This window comes from Mustela nigripes, chromosome 1 (genome assembly GCF_022355385.1).
Source record: "Mustela nigripes isolate SB6536 chromosome 1, MUSNIG.SB6536, whole genome shotgun sequence".
Classification (NCBI taxonomy): Eukaryota; Metazoa; Chordata; class Mammalia; order Carnivora; family Mustelidae; genus Mustela; species Mustela nigripes.
In genome coordinates, this window is record NC_081557.1 from 205350258 (window position 1) to 205377030 (window position 26773).

The 26773-nt window shown below is 59.0% G+C and overlaps 1 protein-coding gene across 11 annotated transcripts in view; it reads left to right on the forward strand.

The window, feature by feature from the left end:
• The first annotated feature begins 450 nt into the window (after positions 1-450).
• Positions 451-26773, forward strand: part of ABLIM2 (actin binding LIM protein family member 2) — a 133841-nt gene continuing 107518 nt past the window's right edge. For all 11 annotated transcript variants that reach the window (XM_059380171.1, XM_059380193.1, XM_059380187.1 and 8 more), the window contains exon 1: positions 451-603. In XM_059380171.1, coding sequence (XP_059236154.1) covers positions 594-603 — 10 coding nt within the window. In that variant the 5' untranslated portion in view covers positions 451-593. The remainder of the gene's footprint in view (positions 604-26773) is intronic.

A 26773-nucleotide genomic window follows, 5' to 3' on the forward strand; every position in this document is an offset into this window, starting at 1 on the left:
CCGTCTGTAAACTAGAAGGGGGGAGTTTGGCCCAGGTCTTCGGGCCCCCTGCAGCTCCACAAGAAGGGCTGCTCTAAGCGTCTGTCCCTGGGCCTCCCTTTACGCCACTCCCGGGCTCCCGAGAGCCGTCACCGCCGCCGCCAGCTAACCCGCCAGGACGCCAGCTAGGCCAAGAGGACAGTCCCGCAGAGACCTTCCAGCGACTGCGGGAGGCCGCAGCAGCGTTGCCTGCCTGCGCGTGCGCGCGGCGCACTGCCTGCCGGGACTTGTAGTTAGTCCATGAGGCGGCTGGGCCGCGAAGGCGGAGGGGCGGGGGGCGCTGAGCCTACACTTCCCAGGGTGCGTCCCTCCCGCATCACGGCGAGGGCGGGGTGGAGCGGAGACGCTCGCAGGGGCGGGGCCGGAGGGGGCGGGGGCGGGGCCGGCGGGGCGGGGCCGGCGCGCCGGGGGGCTGCGGCGGCGCTGCGGGCGGGCGCGGACCTTACCCAAGGCCAGCGGACCCGCGGGCGGGCGGGCGAACGCGCGGGCGCGGCACCTGCGGGCAGGAGCTTCTGGCTTCCGCAGCGCCGGACCGCCTCCCAGCTGCCGCTGAGATGAGTGCAGGTGAGTGTGGGGACCGAGAGACTGGCGCGTCCCCGGGCTGGATCTGGGCGCAGCAACGGCTGTGAAGGCATTCTGGGGTTGCACCTGCAGCACAGGCGAAATCACCCAGTGCTCCACCCAACTTTCAACGCAGGGTCTTGCAAACCCTAGGGCCTGTCCGCAGGTCCCTGCCCCTGCGCCCAGGGCGCGTGCAGCTCTGCAGAGCGGTCTAGGGACCGGCTTCCCCCGCGCCGGCCAGGCTGGCTGCGCCGGGCTGTCTGGAAGGCGCCACTTTTTTGCTTCTCCAGGATCCCGGGTGTCTGTAGGTTGCAGAAAGCGACCGGGAGGGGCGAGGGGCGAGGGGCCACCGCAGGCCCTGCTATAGAGAGGTGTGGTCACACGGGGGTCTTTGCGGCAGGGGCCGCCGCCCTTGCGCGGCGCTCGCTCAGCCTGAGCCGGCGGTTTGGGGGAGTCCGGCGGAGCCCCGGCGCCCTGGGCTCGCCCGCTGCAGATTTGGGGGCGCAGAGCCCGCAGGTGTGTGCGGCCCGCCCCATTTTCCTCCAGGCAGCATCTCTCCGCACCCCCTCCCTGCTCATCCCAGCGGCTGCCTTCCGCCGCACCCACCGGATCTGACCGCCTCTGTGTGGGCCCTGGAAAATCCCACATCGTCACCAGCCAGCCGCGCCTATTGCGCTTGGGGAAACTGAGACCAACAGCAGGGAGGCCTTGGCAGGAAGAGTCTGATATGCGGACGGAGGATCCCGGTTTTGAGAGTCTCCTGTGGCCCCACACTGAGCTGAGGGTCGGTCCGTACATTTCCAGGCAGGGAGGGACCGTCACCCCATTTTTCAGGGTGCGACGTAGGCTCACCAAGCTTGAGTCACCTGCCCAGGTCACGCAGGGGGGTGGGGATTCGAACCTGGTACTTTCTGACTCCTGTGATTTTTTCCCTCCGTGTCTGGCCACAGACTGCAGTATGGCCCTTGGCCATGGTGCAGAAAAAACCTGGACAAGCTGGAGGAAAAATCGGACTGGGCGGGGGGGCGGGGCGGTGGGTGGTTAGTGTTCATTTGATGAGTGCTTGCTCCCTGCTTGTGGTTTGGGAGGGCTGTTTCCAATTTCCAGGGACCCATCTCCCAGGGGACATCATCCCCTCCCCCTCCAACCCAGGAAGGAGGGACCACACTGGCAGTGGGTGTTGGGAGAGTGGCTGAGAGCAAATGGCAGGCAGCAAGAAGCAGGATCTCTAGAGGATTTCTGAAATGGCCAACCTGTTATCTGGAGGAGGCCAGGGAGCGGGACACCCCGAGACCTGGCAGAAACTCCAGACATGTTCATCTAATGTCAGGTGGGGATAATGGCAGGGTGCACACAGGGTAATTCTAGGTTTTCTGTGATCATAATTGTTACCTCCGGTCCCCCTTGTAATCAGGGGGAGCCCTGGAAGGAGCACTGGCGTTTGTGGTTGTCCTGGGAGAAGGGCTGTGTGGGCACTGGTGTCTGTTGGTGTGGGGTCATGATTCGAACGAGCAAGGGGTCTGGGGTTTGGCCCATACATCTGTCCGGTGGCAAATTGTCTTGGCAAATGGTGGTACCTTCCCAAGTTCGGCTTCCTGACGTGCAAAAGCAGCTCTATGCCTTTTGCCTGGAGAGGATGAGATTCCAGTGGGAAACTGCCTGCATAGTAGGTCCTCAGTAGCTTGTGATGGTCACTGCCGGGGGTCCTGCTCCCCTCAGTCTGCCTGTGTCAGTCAGCCCTTCAGAACTGCCAGTGAGCTTGCTCCCTGTCCGCCTATGGCTGTGACCCAGGTGTGTCCCTAGACCCTCCCCCCCGCAGCGGGGGAGAGTGTGGCCCTGTGCCTGGCACCTGGCTTTCACATCTGGCCATTGTGCATGTACAACAGGTCAGGGATTCTATCATCAATGAGGGAAGGTCCCCTGATGCTCTCCCACCAAGAAGACGCCCATCATCCCAGGGCTTGGTGTCAGCTGTGGGACATCAGTGTGTGGGAGGACATCAGCTGGTCCAGTGTCCGGCTGCCCAGACACTGGCAGCCGGCCCTTAGGTCCAAGCCTGAGACATTCTGCACAACCTCCCCAGGTCAGAGCTGCCCCTCTCCCTCATGCCACCAAGCTGCAGGCTTATCTTCCTTCAGTCAGGTGACCCAGGTCACCTTGGAGATGGCTTTGGTGTGGTCTCTGGGCCCCATATATTTGCCTACTTGTTTTGTGACTCATTGATTTTGAGGTAGCTGGGGAAATTGTCAGAGGTGGTGTTCTGTGTCAGGCCTAGATCCAAACCCAGTGCACTTGCTATGGGTGCCCTGTGTCTCATTTTCCCCAGTGTATGGAGGGAATGCCCTTAGCTTTGCCAGCATCCCTGGCCCATGCATATGGGGCACAGTAGATGAGCCACAGTATATGGTGGTGGCCTCATAACATGGCAGTCCCGGGAGTCACAATGGGCGAGGTGAGACGGACAAGGGGGCCTGAGCTAGAAGGGGCTCCAAGGCCGGCTCTGCCCCCGCTGGGTGCCAGGTCCTGGAAGTCCAAGTTCAAGGTGCGGGCAGGGTTAGTTCCTGCTGCGGCTTTCCTCCTTGACTTATAGATGTCCGTCTTCTCTCTGTGTCCACAGGGCTTTCCTTATGTATGTGTGTGTCCAAATTTCCTTTTCTTATAAGGACACCGTTCATATTAGACTAGAACCATCTGCCTGGCCTCGTTTTACCTTGATTACTCCGTAAAGTCCCCCCTCCAAATACAGTCACATTCTGAGGTCTTAGCAGTTAGAACTTCAGCATTTGGATTTGGAGGGGGGAATAATAACTCATAACGGGGGGCAGGGCTGGGTGGAGAGCCCACGGTAGGGGCGTGGAGCTGGTTCAGCTGTCTTGTGGTCATGGCTGCCTGGTTAGGATCCCAGAGCTAGAAGGGACTTAGAAGCATGCTGCCGTCCAAACCCACTCATGTGCCCAGAGGGGAAGCCAAGGCCCCAAGAAGGAAAAGCAACTGTCCGGGGTCAAGGAGAGAGTGTGGCAATCTAGGACCTGAGCCCCAGTTGCCTACTCTGGTTGGCACAGCCCTGGGTCTCTAGAACAGAACACATCTCTTCACCTAACCTGAGTGTGGACAAGGACGTCGCCACATGCCCTCCTTGGACCTGGTGACAATGCTTCACCACCACAAAGATGCTGAGGACAGTACGACAGAAAGTTGGAGGCTGCCCCAATGTGGAGAAGAGTGACAGAAGTCAGCCAGCCATTCTGTCCCTCATTCAGTGACCAAGGGTTTACCTCCTGCCCACCGTGGGCCCAGCAGGAATAGACAGAGTCCGCATCCTTCCTAAGTTTCTTGCAGGTCGGGAGAGCAGGGTGCTCATTTTAGCCAACAGTGTGTGAGGAGATTTTAATGTGACGCGCCAAGCTCCAGCAAACCAGTTTTAACTCCAAAAACAATGGACCACAATTGTCCATCCTGGGTGATCTTGAGGCTGCGAGCACCGTAGAGGAGGAAAATCGGAAGGACCCACTCCAGATGTCAGCAGGGATCTCTCTCTTGAGCGGAAAAAAGAGAAAGAGTTTTCCCATATCTGCATCTTTATACTTCTGTGGCTTTCCCAAATTTTCTTTGTGGTCCATACTTCTCTTTTACAATTAAAAATCCAGTGAAAATGAGGAGGAAGCATTGCCGCCAGGTCCAAGGAGGGCATGTGGAAAGTCCATGACTCGGCGGGAGGCCCAGACCATTGTGTTCTGCAGGGGCCACTGTCCTTTGGATGGGAGCGGAGCGGACAGTGCTCAGGAGCTTCCCACAGGCAGGGGACTGGTGCCCGGTTCCCCTGCGTGATTCCATCTGAATTAGATGCAACAGAAGACAAATCATCCTGACCCAGAAAATCATCTGAAAAGGACAGTTTGTTGCCCAAGACCCAGCTGGCACTCCTAGGCTCAGCACGGGCATCCCCAGGCTCGGATTTCTTTCCCCAGAGGTTCAGGGTTACTCCCTAGCCTGCCACCAAAGACCCTTTAATTCTTTACCATTTCTGTCAATGGGGTAGTTTGGGGATAGAGGGCATGTTTTCTAGAATCAAGCTCTGACTTCGATGAACTCTTGGCGAGTCCAGCCTTACTGTCCCAGAAAAGGGAACATGACCTTCACTCATGAAGAAGTCACCAGTCTGGCTCCCTGACCCCCCAGAGCGTCCTCTGGAGCATGGGAGAGCTGCGAGCTGGCCAGAGAAGATAGGCACATCTGGGTAACAAAAGGAGAGGGTGAGAAGGGGTCCAGCTGGTGGGGTCTGTCCTGGCACTGGCCACGGTGGATGATGACGGCAGTTGCCAGGGTGCTGACCCTTTCTCTGCCCTGCCCTGCCCTGCCCTGGTGCAGGGGGCTTCCTCGCAGCCCCTGCTCTGCACCTGCCTCGGCAGGACATGGGAAGGCCTCCCCTGAATTGGGTCTGAGGAGCTCATTCTGCTCTGCCCCCTGCTAGCATTCTTGATCATGGAATCTCCCTGTGCTTCTGCAGCTGCCTCCCCCGGGGTCTCCGTAGGGACCAAGGGTGCAGGTTCCAACAGGTGTGAGAGGCTTGCAAAGGCAGTTAGAGTACTTGCAACAGGAGACCATGGGTGGTGTTCAGATAGCAGCCTGTTTTTGGGTGACGATCACATTGCGAGCTGCTGAGGGGACCAGCCGGGTGCGGGCCAGCCCAGATGGGCAGCAAACAGCAGGCCTCGAGGCTGCGAGGGCGCAGGGCACGGCAACCTGAGCAGAGCGTCTTTGTTTACTTGGGGATGTTTCCATCCCCGAGGTCTCTAGGGTGTCGGGCAGCACCCTACTTCAGTGTCACGGCAGCCGTGGCTCAGGGGATGCTCCCTTGGGCATCCTAAACCCTCATAGCACCTCAGAGGGCTGCTGGGGTGTCCCCACTCGCGGGTAGGGTTGCAGATGCCCAAGAAGGGGCTGTCAGTGGCCCGGGAGCATGCCACAGCACCTCGGAACAGCAGAACCCTGCTGTGCCTGGATGCTCATCTTCCCACCATGTGGTCTCCAACCGTCTGCTGCCGCCCCGCTCCTGTGCCCACAGGAGCCAGCTTCTGTGGGTGATTCACTACCCCCTTGTAGTATGGGGCTGAGTGGGATGGATAAGACTTGACCATTTGGGACATCATGACAGTGCTTTTTCCTGATGGGGGTTCCCAGGGCCCATCTTCTCCCCTGGGCCATGAAGCAACTTTGGCAAGCCTGTGTGACTCTCTGCAACCTTGACCCTCTGACCCCAGCTCTCCCACCAGCTCCTCGAGGCCTTCTGGAGCTGTCTTTTCCCACTGCAAGACAGCAGTCCTGGCTGTCCCATGCCATTGGGACAAGGCCGTGGCGGCCAGCCCAGCCCCACTGCTGGTACCTGAGCTCCCAGGAATCCTGGCCCCACCAACCCAGGCCGTCATGTGACCTTGGGTAGGCTGTCTTCCCTCTCTGGACTTCAGGGTCCCCATCTGCAGAGATGGGGGCCACCGCCATCCTCAGGGCTGTGATCGGCTTCTGACAATAATCCAGTCCCCTCCACGGTTCCAAGAGTGATTGTCTGGGTTTGAGGCTAAGCCAGCATTTCAGGGAACCATGGCCACCTTTCCTGCCACATCGACCTGGTTGGACAATTTCGTGGCAGGAAGCACTTGCCCTTCACATGGAGACTCCCTACTGTAAGGGGGTTTCTCCACTGCCTGCCAGGGAGGGAAGCCGTGTCTGTGTGAGTCTGGTGCCTGAGCCAGACCTGGATCCCCCTTGTCCTCAGTCCTCCTTGTCTGTGGGCAGGACTGGGGAGCCCCACTGGGAGCCAGGGCCAGTCCTGGGTGCCTTCCGCCCTCGGCAGGCTTCTAGGCTGGGGGCATATACGAAACAGGTTCTGTCGCTAAAGGGTGTGTTTGGGGGTTTTGTGCGCTGTGTGCTTTGCCTGAAGATTTCTAAGCAATGAGGGGCCATCTTGACGGCTTGGGAAATACGGCAGTGGCTTTGGGGTCAGGCTCACCTGGGCTCTGGTCCCAGTCATCACCTGCTTGTTGTGTCCCGGCAACTGGACGGTGTTGGGGCTCTTTGCCTTAGTTTCCACACCTGCGGAGCAGAGACTCTGCCTCCCACTCTTTGTGGTTGTTCAAGGGTGCTGGGCGTGCAGGGTGCTGGGAAGCAGGTGACATGGCCTTTGTCCCAGCTGTCCACGCCCTCTAAAACTCAGGGCAGACCTCAGGATATTCTCCTGGAGAGCCCCCCAAGGCTGCCTGGGACAGGTGTTCCCTGAGCATCTGGCCAAGGAAGGGATGAATGGAAGATGGACCTTGCGGCCCCTCATCGCGCTCAACCTCCCTCAGGGTTTGCCATCAACCTGGGCCAAGGGCTCCCCACCGTGTGCCTCTCTCTGACCCTCTGCTTCTCCTCCTTGGTGTCGGCATCAGACTGGAAAACAACGTCTCCGAGTCCCGGTTGGGGCCCAGATACGGTCCAGCCTCAGCCTGGGTCGGGACCACCTCTGGTCCCAGCCTTCAGCAGGCCACAAGGGCTTAAAGCCATTCCGGAATGCTCCTGGAGTCTTTCAATGACTATTTATTGAGCACCTACTGTGTGCAACTCGCTGTCCTTGCTCCTGATACCCAAACACCCTTGCTTGTGCTTTTCCAGCTGCGCTGCCCATCTGCCTCCCTTCCCCCCATCCCACAAGTCCTCCTCCTTGATCTTACACTCCAGGCTGTCTAGGACACAGTCTGCCTTCCTTGCAGCTGGGGACGGTGGACAGGGCTGGGGTTTCCTGTGGAGGACTTGGCTCTGGCTCTGGCTCTGGTGTGACTCAGGGCCAGGTGCTGCCCCTCCCTGAATGCCTCATCCCAGATGGTGGGGAGTAGCTGAATAATGGCCCCCCAAAGATGTCCCTGTCTTTATCCGAGAACCTGTGCCTTTGCTGGAAAGAGGCTTTCAGATGTGATTTAGTTAGGGACCTCGCACTGGGGAGACTGCCTGGTGGGCCCCTCGTGATCAGCAGTTGTCAGGAGTGGGAGGCAGGAGGGCAGAAGCAGAGGTGAGGGGAGGGAGGATGGAAGAGGGCCCCGAGCTCGGAACCAGGGCACCTCCTGAGGCTGGAAAGGGCCAGCAAGGGATCCTCGCCTGGGGGCTCTGGGAGGACCCAGCCCTGCAGACCCATTGCAGAGTCCATCCCCCAGCCCATCCCCTGTCAGGGATTACGTCTGCTTTAGGACTGTACGTCTGTGCCCATTTGTCACAGCAGCTGCTGGATGCTCAGACAGATGGTCCACTTTCCCTGCATTCCCTGCTGCTGGGTTGGGAGGTCCAGGGAGAGGAGGATGGTAGCATTTTGCAAAGGGAGGATTGTTCCAGACCTCCTCAGTGGTGTGAGGCAGTGTCCTATCCGAGCACACACGCTGCTGGGCTCTCCTGCTGCTGGAAGGGCTCAGGGAGCACCTTTATGAATAAGGAGTTAGGGAGGACTGCCCTTGGTGGGAGGAGGGACAAGGAGGGGTCCATGTTTAGTGAGAACCTCTGGACTCATACTCCAGCTCATGGGGCCTCTCCTCGCCTAGGGCAGGGGGTCATGCCTCAGGCTCCGGGATGCCTGGTTGGGCGCACAGCACACTGGGTGGGTGTGGCCAGCGCTAGGGGTACATGTTCCGATCACATCTCCCGATTATTCAGGAAGCCGGGGCTGGATATCTGTGGTGTGTCCGGTGACGCGCCAGCCAGGATTCTGGCCTGGTTAGCTCCTGGTTCCAAACCCACATCACCCGTACTCACGTCACCTTCTTGGACCTCCGTTAGCCTTCCTCTCCTGGCCAGTGTCCCATCTGAACCCCAACCTCCCCGCAGTCTTCAGTGGTCTACATCTGTAGGGTCTGGATCCATGCCTTTCTCTAGTTCTGGGGGGCATAGTCTGACACTCCCTGATGGGTGGGGAGGGGTCTGCATAGTCTGATCATCCCCTGGTGAGTGGGAGGGGTCTGGCACAATCTGGTTTTCACTGGTCCTGGGTGAGCCTGGGTCCTGGCATGGTGTGTGAGCGCCTCTGGGTTTGGTGGGAAGGTGGAGCTGGTCCCCTGGAGTGCCAGAAGACTGGGCTCTGGCTTGTCCCCCAGGCAGACCCCTCCACCTTCTGAGCCTTCACTTGTCCTCTGGGTCCTCCAGCCCTGTGGTTGCGTATCGACACAGTGGGACCAGAGTTTGCTGTCAGGAAAGCTGGCCCCCGCCATGAGCAGCGACTTGCCCTGTTTCCCACCGGGGGGAGGCAGGGGCGGGGGTTCCAGTGCTGACTGAGGGTCCTGGGCTCCCACGTGCCATGATCCTTAACAGATTCCCTCCTCCCAGGTGAGCAAACAAGCCCAAAGAATCAGGTCACCTGCCTGAGGCCATCCAGCTGGCAAGCCAAGCTGACCCCTAAACCCATACTCCTAACTGGGGCACGGGGAGTGGGGCAGCATCTCTGAGCACCCATCCCACTGCCCCTGTGATAGCTGGGGCTCTTTCCCGTGAGACATTGTAGGCAGTGTTTGCCTCTGGGTCCCTGAGCCCCTGCCCCTCCTCTCACCTGCCTCAGATGAAGCAGCGGCTGGTCTGACCAAGGGGGTAAGAAATGGTTCTGGGTGCATGAACCTGTGGAGGACACACGGAGGGTGCTGAGGACACCAGTGCAACAGGGACACTCCCCACCGGAGGTCATAATCCAGACGGGGGACATGTGTCATCGGAACCTGGCTGGGGGGCAGAATGGGGACAGGACAAGAGGAATCCCTCCACGTGGCATCAGGGAAGGCTTCCTGGAGGAGTAGACATGGAGTTGAGTCCTGAGACCAGCACATGGGTGGTGAGCAGGGAGGCTGAAGGGCTGGGCATCGAGGAGGGGAAGTCAGTGTGGCTGACCTGATATGAACGTTATTGGGGGCTGGCCACCCTGCTGCCTCCCCAGGGCTCCTCTGTTCAAGCCTAGATGCACTCTGATCCTACTTCTCATCTGTGGTTCAGACCCAGCAGTTCACCTGCAGCTCTGAAACCAGGCCTGGCCTGCCGCATGCTCAAGGAGCAGTTGTGGGTGCAGAATTACACATCAGCTCCCTTGCACACCTTGCAGGCTGCTGCAGAAACCAGGAAATGCGATATGTATGCGAGAAGCCACATGTCCAGCTGGGCGCCTCCCCTCCTGTCTCCAAGGGGGGAGGGGGGCACAGCACGGGCGTGGGGTGCAGCCCAGCGTGGGCCGGGGCTCCTGGTGCTGAGGGACAGAGGGCGCCACTGCCAACAGTCTGCAGGCCACCCTTGGGGTCCTCGGGCAGGTCTTCCTGGAACTCTGTGCTGCCCTGACTGCCCTTCCCTCCAAGCCCTTTAGTTCCCATCTGGCCAAGGCAGGCCTGCCATGGGAGGCTTTGTCCTGCCACCCCTGCCGCCTTTCCCCTTCCCACCCTGGCCTCCATCTCCTGCTACCCCAAATCCCTCCTCGGCCCGAGGACCACCTGCTCTCGATGCTCCGGGTAGATCCCTTTCTTGCCTCCTCCAGCTTCGGGGGTGGTGACTCTGCACCCCTCCCCTCCCTGTCTCCCCAAGGCCTCCCTTCTGTGTCCATTCTCCCTCTGCCTCCTGCCCACAAGGACACTTGTATGAGCACATCAGGGGTCGCCTGGATCCCCCGGGCTGTTCCCCAACTCCAGACCCACACCTGATCACACCTACAATGGGGGGCCACCCCCCAGCATCCTGCAGGCAGCCTCTGGAGCACGCCACTTCTAGGACCCACACCTTCTCCCCTCCTCACGTGGATTTGAGAACAACCTCTCCTGGGAAACAAATTTACTCTTTACTGGGCTCAATTTAAACATCCCCAGACCCTGTGAGCTACATGCTGTCACAGGCTGCTGACTGGGCCTCGGTTCGTACCAGCTTTAAGGGAGTAATTCAGCACACGCTTTGGGTCTTAAATACACTCCTGCCTTTTGAGAGAGGCACCTCGGCTTCTGCGAATCTTTCTGCAAAGGCTCTGGAACACAGACATGGACTTAGACACACAGCCTCACTTGCCACAAGTCTGGCTCAGTCGGGCCCACAGCCGTTCAACCCCGCGATGCTGGGAGCCTGGATCATTCTCCACCCAGGGCTGTGGCACCCAGGTCTGAGTGCCTCAACTCAAATTTCCTGAGGGTCCCAAAGAGCTTTGGAGTGCATTGTATTTGTTGAGATTGACTGAGTTAGAAATTAAAATGGAGGAAATTCTAAGGTCTTTGCTAATTTGTTGGATCCTAGCCCTCCATGTGTGATCATATTTTTAGTGCCCAGAGAGGCCTTGCTCTGCAGTTTTGCAAATCTCATTAATGTCCGGCCTAATGGGGGACAGCTGGGCTCTCGCGTCCTGCCTGTGTGCTATCATTCGTCACCAGCCACTGCAGAACTTTCCTCTTGGGAGCAGGTGGAAGCGGAGAGGGGAAATAACGTCTTAATCTTATTACGGCCATGGCTTTGACCCTGCCAACCCCCTGATGGGGTGTTGGGGAGATACTGATAAAGGCAGGTTAGTACGCAGCCGTTAAGAGGATCGTCAAGGATCCGTAAGCCTTGGGCATTGCTGCTGCCCATGAATGAACGCGGGACCTGGAATTTTATACAATTTCTAGAAAACCTGCCGAAAAAATCCCCCTAGAAGAAAATACAGCCAAATGCCATAGGGTTCTGGGCCCTTTTGTTATTCCTCCTAGTGCTGTGCTGTGTTATTTTTTCCTGCTGATTCACTTTAGGGATCTGCCGGAGACAGGCTCTCGCTCGAGGAGGAGGTTTGCTTGGAGAGCAGCTGCCTGGCTCCTGGCTCCTGCTCTGGGGACGGTGTCCTCTATTTTGGGAGGTGTGTTTTCACAGTGGAACTAGGGCGGTGGGTGGCATCCGCAGGCTACGAGCGTAGGCCCCCGACGTGAGGGAGTGTGTACTCATGATAACACAAGCTCCCGCTACAAACAAGCGGCCTGGCGGATTCCGGGTCCTGGGGCAGCCCTGAAAGCCGGTCTGAAACATTGCGTCCTCGGCTGGAATGCCTGCCCCTGGCTGCTGCAGCCGGAGCTAAATATATCCCCGGTGTGTGCTGACCATGGGGCACCCCGCCCACACCGGCCAGGACCTGAGCTGCGGGAGGCATTGACTCCTCTAATAAAAATCAATGTCTGCCTTTGCCGTGCATCTAGGAGCCCGGGGTGCACGGGGGACAAGCGGTCTGAGCTGAACTCCAGTGCTTGCATCCCTGCGGGGAGGGGGCTGGTGCTCCCACTCAGGAGGCCACCTGCCCAAGGTCACCCAGCTGGTAACACAGTGGAGGGGGGAGGCAGGGGTGGGGCTTTCAGATGGGCCCCGCCCAATTCTCACCTGTCCCAGGGTGCATGTCTCCTGGGTTCTTCAGAGTTCTGTGCTCAGTGCAAGGTTGTGTGTGTGTGTGTGTGTGTGTGTGTGTGTGTGTGGTTTTCTTCCGCATTATGAGAAGAAATCAATGTTTTTCTAACTTAAAATATGACCACAGGTTCCAAGCTGGGTACCTTGGAAGGAACATCTTGCGGGAAAGCAGGGTCCTGAGGGCCACTTGTGCCCCTGGGGGTCCCAGGGGTCTGGGAACTCTCCACCACGGATGCCCTGCTCTGGGCTTGGATGCCTCCCTTCCCCCTAACCCCTATGGCCCAGCAGGGATCTCAGCAGGGCTTTGCTCTGGATTTGGAAGGGCTGATGGTACAGCCCCTCAGCCTCAGCCAGCTTCCCGGCCAAAGCACTGGCCAGCAGGAAAGAGGGGGGCTTCTCCTTGGACCTCCCCTTCCAACTTCTAATTCCCTCTGTGAGGACCTGCCTCTCCCCAGGGGGTCAACTTCAGGAAGGACACTCCCTTCACAGGGGACCCTTCCCTCTGCCCCAAAGGTGGGGCCCTGCTCTGAGTCGCATGGACAGAGACTCCTTCTAACAGGCAGCAAAGCCACCAGGCATCCGTAGGGGGAGATGGGAGGAAGAGTTGGTGATTTCACTTGGGATGTCTATCTGCTGGCCGGGTGCTGGAGGTGACCTAGCTCAGTTCTTCCTCCAGGCTTGATGAGAAAGGCAGACAGTGCATGATGAAAATGCACCATAAGAAAGCACTTCTCAGGGAGGCTCTGGGAACAGAGAGAAGGTGGCTGGTTAACATGCGATGAGAGAGAAATCCTGGCAGGCTTCCTGAAAGAGGTATACTTCACCAAGCAGGAGGTAGCCAAAACAGTGGGAGGAGGGCATCTGGCAGCAGGTACAGAGCCCTGGAGGAGCAAGTAGAGGGCGTGTTAGAGAAACTTCATTTCTGCCTACGCCCCGGTTAGGCTCTGGGGGAGGTGCTGGGCACAGGGCTGGCCTCAGTGCCCTGTCCGCCTCTTGCATTCGTGGTTATCCTGAGCCTTGGGTGGTACCAGGCTCACAGCTGGAGCTCAGTGACCACATGAGGAGCTGATTGAGTCAGAGAGGAGAGGAGGAAGAGGAGGAGAGGGAACACAGGGACCTGGGTTCTGCAAAGGATGGACTCCTGGCTATTCTGATAGGGCTCGTGGGGTCCAGGAGTGTGCTGGTGATTCTGCCAACGATTCCAGACCAGATTTGGGCACTGTTGGTGTCACAACCTTTGTAAGAGAGAAAAAGCCTCAGGCACAGGGCACTGTCCTTGGGGCGGGAGCTGGCACTTGCCTCGGGCTGGGCAGGAGAGAGGGCCAGAGTGCAGGTGGGCCCCTCCCTCCCATCTAACAGGACTCACACTGCAGTCTGGTCCACAGTCCTTCTGTCCTCATCAGCTTCACACATCTTGTGGAATCGGTGGCATGTGTGATCTGTGAAGCTAGGTAACAGGGAGGTGTGTCCGGGGTAAGGGAGCTGGAGAGCGACGGCAACGGTGGCAGGGCTCGGCCTGGGCTGCTGGGCCCTCGGTGCTTGGACCCAGCTGCACGAAGCCCACGGGATCCTGCCCCCTGGGGGTGTGGTCCTGCGGAGAGATGGCCTGGGAGCAGATAGCCTTCGGGGCCACAGAGACTAGGGAGACCCAGGGACCCAGGAACAGGTCTCAGGCCAGTCCCAAGACCCAGGCAGTAGCTGGGCCCTGGCTGGCCCAGTTTTGGGAAAGAGGCTTAGGCCAGGAATAGAACCTCTCATTTCCCACGGCGTGACTGACTCTGGAGTCGCCGCGACTTGGAGAGGTGCACCTGTAGCCGCCGGGATCCGTGGCTAGTTGGGAGCTAGGGCCAGTCACTGGCCACGGTGGAAGCAATAGGACAGCATTGGCAGGCGACACAGCCCCCTTGTGCCAGCATGGCTCCCTCCCTGCCCAGCTCTGCAGCAGAGGAGGACCCGGGTCCCTACTGGGGCAGGTGGGGGGAGCTCTGCGAAATGTGCAGGGATGTCGGTGTGCCTTCCTACCTGGAGCCAGTGAGCAGGAGCTCTGCTCTTGTCCACTCTTGTCCACACTTGTCCACTCTCTGTCCAGGGTGACAGATCGCTCAGTGCTCAGGCTGAACATTTGGAGATCTGGAATGCTTGGGCCGAGCAGAGGAGAGGAGCGTGACGTGGAGCCCGGGGACGGCATGGCGAGCTCGTTACTGACAGGCGTGTTTTGGCTTAGCGCTCAAAATCGGCAGCCTCGCAGATAGTTCTCCTGTGTGCAAACCTGCCAAGGGGACCCGCTCCGAATCCTGAACACATCCAACCCCCCTCGCCAGCCAGGTCTCCTGGGGAAGCTGAATTATTCAGATACCGATTTGATCCCTCAACTCTGCTCCAACAAATAGGCCTGAATCGCATTCGTGTTGGGCAAAGGCCATTTCCCTGCGTGCCCATGAGCTTCCGGCGAAGGGGAATGAACTGCAGGGGGAACCTGGCCCTGCATGGCTGTGGTCTTGTGAAAGGGGATGAGGGGCTGGTGACTAAAGGCCAGACACATCTAGGGCCCAGACTGGCAGGGCCAGGCGGGGATCCCATAAGATTATAGCTCCTGTGTCTTCTGAACTCGGGTGCTGGTGACACTGCTGCTTTTCCCCAAATCCTCAGAAATATTCTGGATTCTGGGTTTGGCGGGGAGGTGGGAAGCCAAGGTCACCTGGCCGCAGGGCCCTTGCCCTGGGCCCTGTCTCTGTCCCCACATGGCTCATGGGAGCACTGGAGGGGCGGGGTGCTGGTTGCGGGTCCGGGGGTCTGGTCAGCTGAGCTCGAGGCCAGGTGGAATCCCCTCGGAGGAGCCGTGCCCCCACCCACCCACTGGGCATCAAGTGTCACCGACGATTCCAGGGAGAAAGGAGACTTTAAAGGACACGTTTGTGTACCCAGGCCCCATCTGCTCTGGTTCGAATGTCCTGGTGCTCACAGCACCCTCCTGACCCCCGATAACTGACCAGCCTGAGCCTCTTGCTTCGCTGACCGCTGCCACCAGCTCTCTCCTGCCTCCCACGCACATCTGGTAGTGAGGACCCGACTGAGGGGCCCCAAGCTCTTCCGGGGATGTCCTCCTCAGTCACGATTTCTTAGAGTCCGTGTATTACCTTTGTCATCCCCAGGAGGGCGGGCAGCAGCGTGTGTGATGGTATCACACACAACACGCATGAGTTTTTGCAAAAGCCGCTCTTCCCTCCGCCTCGACCCTCGGGAGGGGCACCGTGCCTTCCTTCCCGCACACGGCCCTGTGGAATCTGGCCCTGAGCATGTTTTCTGTGCCTCGTTGGACCCCTTCCCTCTTGCCTTTACTAGGTGCAGAGTGCTTTCTGTTTTGTTTTTGTATCTAGACATTTTTTATTGTGCTAAAATATAATCATATATTTTATGCCATTTTAACCAGAGCTAGATGGTTCAGGACCGTTAAGGACATTCACATTCTGGCGGGACCTTCCCACCATCCATCTTCAGAGCTTGCCCATGGGCCCCCCGTGAAATGATTTCCTGCCCACCCGCCCCAGCCCCCGGCAGCCTCCATGGCGCTCTCTCCCCTGTGGATCGGACGGCTCGGGGGACCTCGTGCAAGTGACCTCACACACTGTTTGTCTTTGTGGCCGCCTTATCTCCCCGCGCGCAGCAGCGTCCCTGAGGTCCCTCCAGGCGGTGGCAGGTGTCGGAACGTCCTTCCTTTTTGAGGCTGAGGAACATTGCACTGGGTGGATGGTGTTGTGCATATCAGTTCCTCTGTTGATGGACCCTTGGCTGCTTTTGGCTGTTGTGACTCATGCTGTGAACACGGGGGTGCACAGATCTGTTCGCTTTTCCTTCCCCTGGGTGCAGTCCGGAAATGGGATCTCTGGATCAAGGGACCGACTCCTGGCTTGGCCGAGGCTCTCCCCAGCTCACCCCATCCTGGTGAGCGCCTGTGTCCAGGCCGTGCTGAGCTCTTGGGGGTTCCTCCTCCTGCCCCCACAACTTTGCCTCAGGGGGGTGCTTTCCGCTGCAAACGCCCCCCCTCTGTCAGTCAGCAACTGCTCCGTGGGTGACCTCCAGCTGGCTGTCCCCATCTCCTCCCCCCAGCTGATGCACACGCTTCTCTCCTTGTGTGGGCATACCTGTTCCCTTCCTGTCCAGCTGCCTCGACCAGGGACTCCACAGGAGGCCCTTCGTCTGCCTGACTCCTGCTGCCCCTGTCTGCCCCATTGTGGCTCCCCACCCCTCCACCTCAGAATCCTCAGAACCAATGTGCACCTGTTCCCCCCTGAAGTCCTGAGCTGGGTCGGGGCTAGTGACCCAGGGCCACGGATCCCAGGACCTGAGAAAGCATCCACACAAGGGTGGGGCGGTCTGGGGTTTCCCTAGGCCTTAGCTGGGAAACAGCCATATTTGGGAAAGTTGCGTGGTCCAGGACGCTGCTCTGGGCACCAAGGTGTAAACGTAGCTGCGCTGAGCTGGAACATGTGCTCACATCCCTTCCTCCGCTTCCCTTTGTCCCTGTGAGCATACTCGGGGCGGCCCCTGATGTAAGCCCCACTCAGACCACACCCCCCGCCCCATTGTCTGTGACCCTGGGACTCCGGTGGGTGAGGGCAGCAGGCAAGGCCCCTTCACCCTGGGCACAGCCAGCCAAGCCCCCTCCTTTGGGCTTTGCAGTTTCACTGCCTCGGGCCCAGAAAGCGTCTGTTGGCACATTTTGTTTTAATCGCGGTAAAACATACCTGGTACAGGATTTACCATTTTAACCACTTCTACATGTCCAGCTCAGTGGTATTTAATGCCTTCATGCTGTGGTGCCGGACCCCAACTGTCCCCAGAACTTTTGTCATCGTCCTGGACCGACTGCGTCCCTGGGAGACACTAGCTCCCCACCCCTGCCCCGGCCCCTGGTCCCCGCCATCTAGTTCTGTCTGTGCGTTTGACTCCTTGGGTCCCTCGTGCAAGGGATGGGTTTGTCCACGTCGTGGCTCGCATCCCAGCTTCCTCTCGGAGGGTGATCGATGTCCCGTTGTGTGGACATGCCACATTTTGTTTATCCGTTTGCCTGGTGGTTGGAGCTGGGGCCGCTCCCACTTCGGCCGCTGGGACTCGTGTGCCATCCAGGTTTTAGCAGTCCCGTCAGCAGCTCTGTGGCTGGTCCTATGGTCCTGCCACGAGCAGGGACCAGGCGCCAGGCCTGCACAGAGCACGTGACTCTCCATTCATCCCTCCCCCAGCCCTGCCATAGCTGGGTGCTCTTTGTGTCCCAGTGCACAGATGGGAAACTGAGGCCACCGAGGTGGGGGACCTGCCACGTGTGGCACTGATGCCACCATGTTTCCTGGAGAGCACCCAGTGGCCTGTCTGTGTGCGTCCATTCTCTCACTCGATGGTTTGCTTCTTGAACCCTGAGTGGGTCTACTCTCTGCCCTGTGCTGGGGTGGCTGAGTGGGGTCTGTGGGGCCATCCTGACTCACACAGAGGGAAGACCCGGGAATGGGCTCCAGGGCTTGGGCCGGGCTATTGTCAAGCCCTGTGACCTGTGTCGGAGGTACGCGGGCCATTGGCCTCACATGTGATCAGACTGGCCATACCCGGTGGGGCTGAGGGGGCTTACCCATGCACCTTTGTTCCCACACGCAGGTAGAACTCGTGGGAGATGGTTGCAGCAGGGCTGCAATCGCTAAATGGGAATCTCTAAGACCAAACTGCTCTCCCCAGAGGCTTGTCCCACCTCATACCTTTACTGCAAGGGGCATGTGGGTCCCTTGTCCCTGTCCCCTCCTAGCCCAGCTCAGGTCAGTGTCCGTGTGTTCATGTTTGCCCAGCGGGTGGGAAGGGGCTCCTCCCAGTTCTGAGTCGCCTCCCCCGGTCCTGTGGCGCCCAGAACATTCTCTACATTTCCGGGCCGCTTGTCTTTCTGCGGATTTCCTGTTGCCTCCTTTGCTTATTTTTCTGTTGCTGGCTTGTCTGTCTTTACTGGGGCGGGAGGCAGGTGGGTATGTGGGCAGGGAGATGAATCCCTGCTGAGCTCAGGGCAGGATGGCCTTCCCGGGGTTGGGAGGGCAGGGAGGGGTCTGGTGCCCTGGGAAGAGCAAGCCAGTGTGTTGTGGGGGAGGGGCATGGCTGTGCTGGTGGCAGAAAGTCACCACCCACCCTTCTCGCTGACCGCTGTGCCCTGCTGGTGGCTCTGGGGGCCACCGAGGTGCTTGCCCCGTAGCTCAGGCCGTCCCTTGGGCCTCCTGCAGCCTCCCTGTTGCTCCGGGGTCCCCATGGCCTCAGGGTCGTCACAGCTGCTGATCCCCATGCTGGGCATGCCCCCGCCCCCACCTGCTCTGAAATGTTTTCTTACTCTGAAGCTGGCAGAGTTGAGTTTCCGTATGACCTTGGAGAGACCCCTGAGACCCAGAACACAGCAGCCGTCTTCCTGCACCCTGTGCGCAGCCACAGCCAAGGCGGCTGCCCGTGTTCCTCCATGGTTACACCGACCACATGTTGGACCTACACGTTCAGGGTTCCCCTGTCCGCATTTGTCGCCTGGCCAGCCTGCCTGTTCCACGCCCACGAGTCCCTGCGTCTCGCACCTTATACAGTACTGAGCTCCTGGCAGGCCCGTGGCACCGGCATGGATGCAGTCTTTGCTCCATGGCACTAATGGGACATCTGTCTCCTGCCCAACCCTGGGATGTCTGGGGGGCTCTCACCGCAACCAGCTCCTGGCTGATACCTTGGGGGCCCTGGAAGTGCGTTCTCCGGGCAGGGCCCAGCAGCTGTGCCGAGAGGAAGAGGGAGGGAGGCAGGAGCTGCGGCGTCTGGAGAAGTCCCTGCCAGGCCAGGGTCCAGCTCCAGAGTGAGGAGTTGGGTCTCCAGCTGGGAGGCCATGGGAGCCCTCAGAGTCGCCATTCAGTGCTGGGGCCCTGGCAGGGAGGGGGGACCACCAGGGAGGGGAGACCAATGCGGGGGGGGCAGGGTCTTTACCAGGAGAGAAATGGGGGGCGGTACAGGGGCAGGACAGAGAGAAGGGATGCCTTCTGCCATGCAGGGGATAAACATGACAGGGGACATCCACGCTTTGTGCCAGCCAGTCTGAGATTGTGGGTGATTTTGCTGAAAATAGGAATGCCCGTGTTCTGGGTCAAGCAAGTTCTCCAAAGAGATATGCTGAAGTCCTAATCCTGGGACCTGGTACCCTGGGATGGGGCCTTATTTGGAAGGAGGGTTGTAACTCATTTTAGGGGGTCACAGTAGAGCAGTCTGGGTCAGATCCACTGTGACAGGCATCCTAATGAGGCTGGGTGCCAGGCAGTTTCACGTAAAACCTGTCATTTAGCTCCCTGTAGCCTGATAGGTAGGCATCCCCATGTTATAGACAAGGAGACTGAGGCTCAGAGAGCTTAAGTCTCTGGGTCAAGGTCACCCAGTGGCTGAGCGATGGTTGCAAACCCAGGTCTGCCTGCTTGCAGAAGGAGAGGTGAGTGTGGTGGGAGCAGATGTTAAGGGCAAAGTGGTCTCTTTCTCACTATGAATTGCACGGGAGGGCTTCCAGGCAGAGGCGTCCAGCATGCTGTTGGTGTGGGGGCTGAGTGCTCAGAGAGGCCAGGGCCGGGCCTTAGGAATCCCTGTCCGGGGTCTGGACGATGTGGCAGTTCTCTCCAGACCTAAGTTTTTATGCCCCTGAAAAAGTGCTGGTGTCTTCCTTGGTTTAAAGTGACCTTGGGGATCCGCCCATCTGTCAGAGAGTTCCAGGCTCTGGTCTCATTTGTTTCTCATCTTCCAGCAGCGTTGGTAAACATGCGAGGGAGTGCACTGACGAGGGCCATGGTTGGTGGAAACAGCGTGGGGCTGTCAGGCAGAGAAGGATCTCGCTGGAATGTGGGGCAGGGGTGTGCCGTGAGGAGGATGAGGGAGCGGTGGCGGATCCCGGGTGGAGAGGCTGGGGCCGTCTGGGGCTGTGCTCTCCTTTCCTCTCGGTCAGAGCCCCTTCCCAAGCCACCCGGTGAGCCCCGCTGCTCCTGCGATGCACGTTGCTGTGTGGGCGGCTGGGGGAGGCCGTCCTTGAGCAGGGTGGCTGGGACCATGTAGTTGGCTATGTGTGTGTGTGTGTGTGTGTGTGTGTGTGAGAGAGAGAGAGAGAGAGTCCTTCTGGGTACCTGTCAGTCCGCCCACCCTCACTGTGCAGAAAGAACACATTTCTCTCTTAACTTTAAATCACTCCGTTTCGCTCGGGTCCCCCACCCTGGCAGGTATGAAAGTGGGGATGGAACTTTCTACACCGCAGGTGGCGACCCACTTGTGGGCACAAAATCAGTTCAGTGGGTCAGAGCCGCGTGGGTTACATAAGAAGTGGAACCGAGTGGAAGAGCTGCAGAGCCCCTCGCGAGTGAGGAGAGCAGCTTGGGTTTGGTAAAGAGAACAGTTAGCTGTCTACTTCCCACATAAACCGTGGCTGCACATGGCAGCTGGAGAATGACCATCTCCGAAACAGACCAGGTCCTCGGCCCTGTGACCTGGGAGGGTGGGCTTATTTGGAAAACAGAGTTTCTGCAGACGGGATTGCATTAAGGGGGTCGCGGTGAGGAGATAATCATGGATGACCTGTGTGAGCCCAGAATGCAGTCACAACTATTCCTGGAAGGGGAGAGATGGAGGTTAGGGACAGACACAGAAAACAAGGCCACATGACACGAGGCTACAGCCAGGGAGGACCAGTCGCCCCTAGAAACTGGGGGAGGCCATGAACAGACTCTCCCGGGGGCCTTGGGAGGAGGCCGCCCTGCAGACACCCTGAGATGGGCCTAGTAACACTGATCCTGGATTTGTGGCCTCCAGTTTGTGACAGCAGCTGTGGGAAAGAAACTTGTGCACAGCAGGACAAATAGTCCAGTGCTTGGAGGCATAAATGGGGGCCTGCCGGCTGGCGGGGGCTCAGTGAGATCAGGCCAGGCTCCAGGTGGTGGGTCCCCTCCATCTCGAATCTTCCTCCCAGGACCAGCACACTGGCCCAGGGATTGTCTCCTTGTTCAAAGGCAGAGGCACGACAGGGCCAGCGGGGATGAGTGAGGCACGTCGCGACTCATTGTCCCTTCCAGTGAGGCATCATGGGCCATAGTCGGCCACATGAGCCACGTGATCGGGATTCCTCTGCCCAGGGGGAGCATCTCCTCTCCAACCTCACACAGGCTGTTCCCATGCCTGGCATAGCCTTCCCAGGGCCCAGCAGTGAGCTGCCCCTTGGCCTCTGCATGTCTGCCGGTCCCTTCCTCCTGGGCGCCCTCTATGCCTCTGGCCACAGGCAGAGGGTCCTGCCAGACCCTCAGGCTCCAAGCCCACAACCCCCTCTCATTCACCAAAGCTGGCTGCACCCCACTGTCTCTGCCTCAGTTTCCTCTTAGGAACAGTGGGGACAGAATGGTTCCTGCCTTGGTATGGGGCAGCATATGGGATTTGCTGAGTGCTCAGAGGGGAGCTGACATCATTGTCACCATCTTGGTTTCTGCTCCAAGCTGGGCACGGAGATGCAGGCATGGGTCACAGAATTGCCTCTCATTTATGAGCAAAGAGGATGTATAGTTCCGTGCCCAGGATGCATGATTTGGCACCTTAAAGCTGAAGCTAGCAAAGGGACACTGGGGACGCCAGACAGCTCAGGGACCACACGGTCAGCCGGTCCCTGTGGGGCCCCAAAGCCATCTTTCATGGCCTCAGCTTTCCATGTGGCACCTGTTTACCCTCTGACATATGGGAGCTGTGTAGTGGGGTAGAAATTCCAACCCCCCATCATGCCCACCCAGAGACTTGGCACGTAACCTTCTTTGGAATAAGGGTCTTTGCAGATGTGATTAAAGTAGGGCTGCTGATGGGGTCGTCCATCCAGTGACTGGTGTCCTTAGCAGAGACGGAAAAGGACACACGGATGCACAGGGAGCAGCCACATAAGAAAGCACCTGGAGTCCCAGGGGCTGGAAGCTGTGGGGAAGGAGCCTCCTGGCCTCCGGAGTCATGTGAAGCCCCCCATGTGTGGGGCTCTGCTGGGCAGCCCCAGATCACGGGTGCGGGGTGTGGTGAGGGTCACGTGGGCTCATGCCCGGTGCCCGCTGCCCGCACCTGGCCCTGGGTCCGGCCCTCCCCGCTCCACTCCTGCTGCATGTCTTTCTAAAGTCGCTTTCCCGGATGGTTGGGAAACAGGTGCATCTTTGGGTGGTGGTGGGGGGGGGGGTCTATTTCAGTGTACCGGGAAGGGGTGGGCCCTGCCCTTCCTGGGGCATGAGGGTGGCAGTCCCACGTGACCCTGTGGCCATCTGGAGTCGTGCTGACCACAGAGGCTGTCCCGCTGCCCAGCTGCCGCCTGCAGCCGCCACAGCCAGTCCTTGGTGTGGAGGCCTCGCTCCATGGGGATGCCGAGAGGAGAGACAGGTAAACCTCGCTGCCACCCTCATGGCTGAGACGGGCTGGCTTGTGGGGGAAGGCTTGCTTTTCCAACTGGAAGCCTGGAGTCCCACAGATAAGCTTTGGGGGTCTGACTTGAAGGGAGGCAGCCTGATCAAGCTCTGCCGGTTCCCAGTGTGGTGAGGGCCACTACACATGAGCGCCAACTGTTTGCCGGGTTTGGGGGTTTCTTACGGCAGCTTGATGACAACCCTGTGGGGTGACCTGTTTTACAGACGACTACGATCCCACATCACACAGTGGTGGGCTCTGGGGCCCTCAGACCCCACCGTCTGGGCCGGAGTCACTGGGCCCCCAGGCCGTCTGCACCCGCCTCCCCTTCCTTCTTTCCTCCTGTAAGGCGGTGCTTGTAGCTGGAGCAGATTCTGCTCTCCTTGGGGACATCTGGCGATGTCTGGAGGCAGTTTGGTTTGTCACAGCTTGGGGAAGGGTGGTCCCGACCCAGGACGGCCCCCGCAGCAAGACTTGTCTAACCCAGAATGTCAGGTGAGTTCCGGCTGGGCAACCCGCTTGAAGGGATGGCCATAAACCAGCGTTTCTGCTGGGGCTGACGGGAGGCGTCGGGCCCTCACCCACTTACATAGCAGTGATCTCCTCATCCCCTCAAACTCAGGACTCCGCCAGGGGGCCAACAGTCAGGGTGGTGGGAGGAGGAGTTGGAGGGGGCTGTGGAGGCACGTGGGGAAGGGGAAGCGAGTTCAGGGAGGGAGCCTGGACCCCGGGAGCAGAGGGAGGCCAGGGTGCACAGGAGAGCCTCTGAGACCTGGGGTGCTTGGGGGCTGCCAGGAAGCCAACCAGCGAGCTGCTGAAAGTCTCAGGCCTGCCCTCACTATGCCCTGGGCTGGACACTTCACCAGTCCTGGGGACCTGGGAGGCCTGCTCTGTAACCTGGGCTGGATTGTGGCACCTCTTCCCAGGGCACTGTGAGCTGGCATAGCAGACATCTGACCCTCGTTTCTGCAAAGCTGTGGCCATCCCCCCCATCCTCGCCAGCTGGCAAGACGCAGCCCTGTGCGGGGCTCTCCTCCCCAGCCTTGGAGCACAGGCCGACCTGGGGCAGGGCGCACTGGCCAGCCTGGGGGGCACACCAGCCGGCCTGGGGGGCGCACTGGAGTGTTCCGATGTTACCAGCAGTCCTGAGAGCTGTGGCACACGAGGATGATGTCTGTGTCCGCAGCAGGTTTCCGGGCTGGTGGCTGGGCAGCTCTCGGCCACGCACCCTATGTCCTTCCCACCGGGCGGTGGGTGGTGATGCCGACAGCAGAGGGGAAACAGGGATCATCAGAAGTAGCCCCAACCTCCTGCACCCAAAGCCGCTGTTCCTGCTACACAGATGAAGAAACAGCAGCAAAGGAAGTGTGATTGTGTTTATGTGAAATTACAGTAAAGCCGAAAACAGCTCGTGGTAGAACTCAGAAAGGAAGTGCTTTCTTAGCCTTGACACCAAGGATGCGAGCAGCAAAAGAAAACGCAAATAAATTGGATTTCATCAAAACGGAACATTCTTATGCTGCAAAGAATGGCACAAAGCAGACGGAAGCAGCCGGCAGAGGGGAAGACGGTGTTTGCCGATCTCTTACGTGGTATGGGACTCGCATCCAGAACACGTGAACAATCCTTAGGACTCTGTTCTGACGCTGAATGGAGATACGGCCACAGGACGTGGACTGAAGGCCTGAGCCCGTGATTCTCCCAAGGAGACAGGCAAGCAAGAACGAGCATCTCTGGTCCTCACTGCTGTGAATCGAGATGGTGCGTGGTGGCCACCACGCACCTGCCCCGTGGCAACGGTCAGAGAGACACGGATGCGGGGACTCCGGACCCTCGCCCGCCACAGCTGGTGGGATGCCACCTAGGGAAAGGTCTAGCAGGGCTTCAGATGCTGAAACACAGTCACCGTACAAATGGCCAACTCCCAGTTCACCCCGGGAGGCACCCCGGAGACACGGGCATCCATGTCCACACCAAGGGGGCTGCGTCCGAGTCATCAAAGCAGCTGATCCACAACAACCAGCAGGCGGAAACAGCCCCAGAGACCTCCGCTCGAGGAACGGAACACGGACGTGTCCACGTGGTGGAACATTAGGGTCACGGAGAGCCCGACTCTTGCTGTAACACAGGTGAGGCGCAGGAACATTCTGCATTCTTGCGAAGCCAGACACAGAAGCCGCCCGTTGTACGGGTCTGTGTGTGAAATGTCCTGAAGGAGCAGATCCCTGGAGACGGAAAGTAAATCATCGGTCACCAGGGCAGGGGCGGGGCAGTGGGGAGGGACAGCGATGGGCAGGGGGTTACTTCTGGGGACAACGAGCTTGTTCTACAATTGCTTCTGCTGCTCGACACATGGCCCCGCGAGGACAGATGACCTCAAGCAACAGGCTGGAGCCGTGCGGATCCACTGTCCACTGCCACGCAATTTTTTAGTGTGTACCGTACGGTTCGGTAAATGTGTGCTCTCTTCCTTCTGATTTTCGTCACAGCACTTTTCTCTAGGTGACTTTTTGTGAGAAGCCAGCGTATCACACGTGGCACATATGGGACACATGTTAACCCCTTTCCGTCCTCAGGAAGGCTCTGGTCCACAGGCAGCGAGTCGTGGTTAGGGTGATGGGGAGTCGGAAGTTATGCCTGCATTTTCGACTGCTTGATGCCTCTGATTCCTGTGGGGCTCCGGGGCCAACTTTACACCCCAAATCATACAACTGTGCCTCTAGCTAGGGGAATCATATGGTCTGTGGACGCTATCTCGATAAACGTTTCTGAGTGTACACTGGGCTGCTTCTGCCAAGCAGTGTGGCTTCTGCTCAAAAATTTAGGAAATTGTTCTGGAAGACACGAGGATGCGGCTCCCTGTAAAGATTGGGTCTTTCTGTTATGCCTTATTGTGGCTCCTGTCACGCCACATGTCCTAGGCCTGTGTCTGCCTGTGTAAATGCACACACATGATGTGTCATTTGTGGCACACCCTTGCCACCCAGCATGGCCACTGAGCTGATCCGTGGTTAATCTCAGGGTTGAAGATTAGCCAGGACTTGCAATTCTCCTTCGACTTCTCTGTGCTGTTTGGGTTTGTGGTGATGGATGGTATTATTTCTCTCCCCCCCGAAAGCAGCTACTTTTGTTGTTGAAACCTAAGGAACGGTTGACTGGAGGGAGCGGGGTCAGGGCCACGCCTCTGGGCCTGACGGACGGAGTGGGGGGGGGGGACATCGCCACCCACAGGCTGCATTACCGGGTGTCAATGAACCCCAGTCCGTCCACGTTCAGAGGACAGATGGGACCCTCAGACATCGGACTGTGCGCGGGAGTCCAGTCTGTACTAGCCAAATGCCCCAGGGGACCTGGGGTTCGCGGATGGAGTGGGAGCGTGGTGTGCATGTTGAACTGACGTCTTCCTGCACATCTCGGCTTTCCCTGGCATCCAGCCGACCCTCTGGATGCCCAGTTTTAATTAGACACTCCGACATACTTCTCTCTGCCACCAGCCTTCTGTGGACCCGCGCGTGGGAGGATGGTACCGAGGGGACAGATCGTGTGGCGGGGGAAGGCCTGGGGACACAAACCGGCCCCCACCAGTTACAGGCTGCGTGATCTCACCACACTACTGAATGTCTCTGGGACTCAGGCTCCTTCTCTGTGCTGTGGGGTGGTCGTGGCTCTTGTTGTGGCCTGGAGCCAATGTGTCTGCCCATCTCAGATGGAGGGCATCATCATGTCCAGCCTGACCGTGCCTGAGTCGTACGGCCTGCATTGGCTTGAATACAGAGGAAGGGGGAACAGGGCCTGTGTTCTTCACTCTGTGATGGTCGTCAGTGGAAACCGCCAAGGGCAGCACCTGGCACTCAGCCCGGGCCCGGGGACTGAAAGACGATGTTGTCACGCATGTTATCATCACCACACATGATGTACCACGCATGGCTTCGGGCCGTCAGATGTGAGTCCCGTTCCCATTGGATTTGAGGAATATTTACTGCGTATCTGCAGGGTAGTGGGCCCTGACCTGACAGGGTCACTCACTGCTGCTGTGGGGGCTGCACTGGCCAGTAGTGGTGTGATAAGAGGAACAAGAGACTGGCCTGAGGGCCTCGAGCCCCCAGCCCTGCGCCTGGCCCGGCCAGACTTTGTATGTGCCCTGGGCGGGCGCCACCCCCCTCTGCCCTTGGCCATATCCCCGGGGCAAGTATGGGGAGAGAATGGGCCCAGATGTCCACTGCGCCTGGACCTTCCGGACACCACCCATGAGATCCTCGGGTGCCTCTCTGGTCAGGAAGTGCCGTTCTTCCGGCCGCGAGGTGACACCCTCAGAGATGTGGGTGGGCAGGCCGCCTGG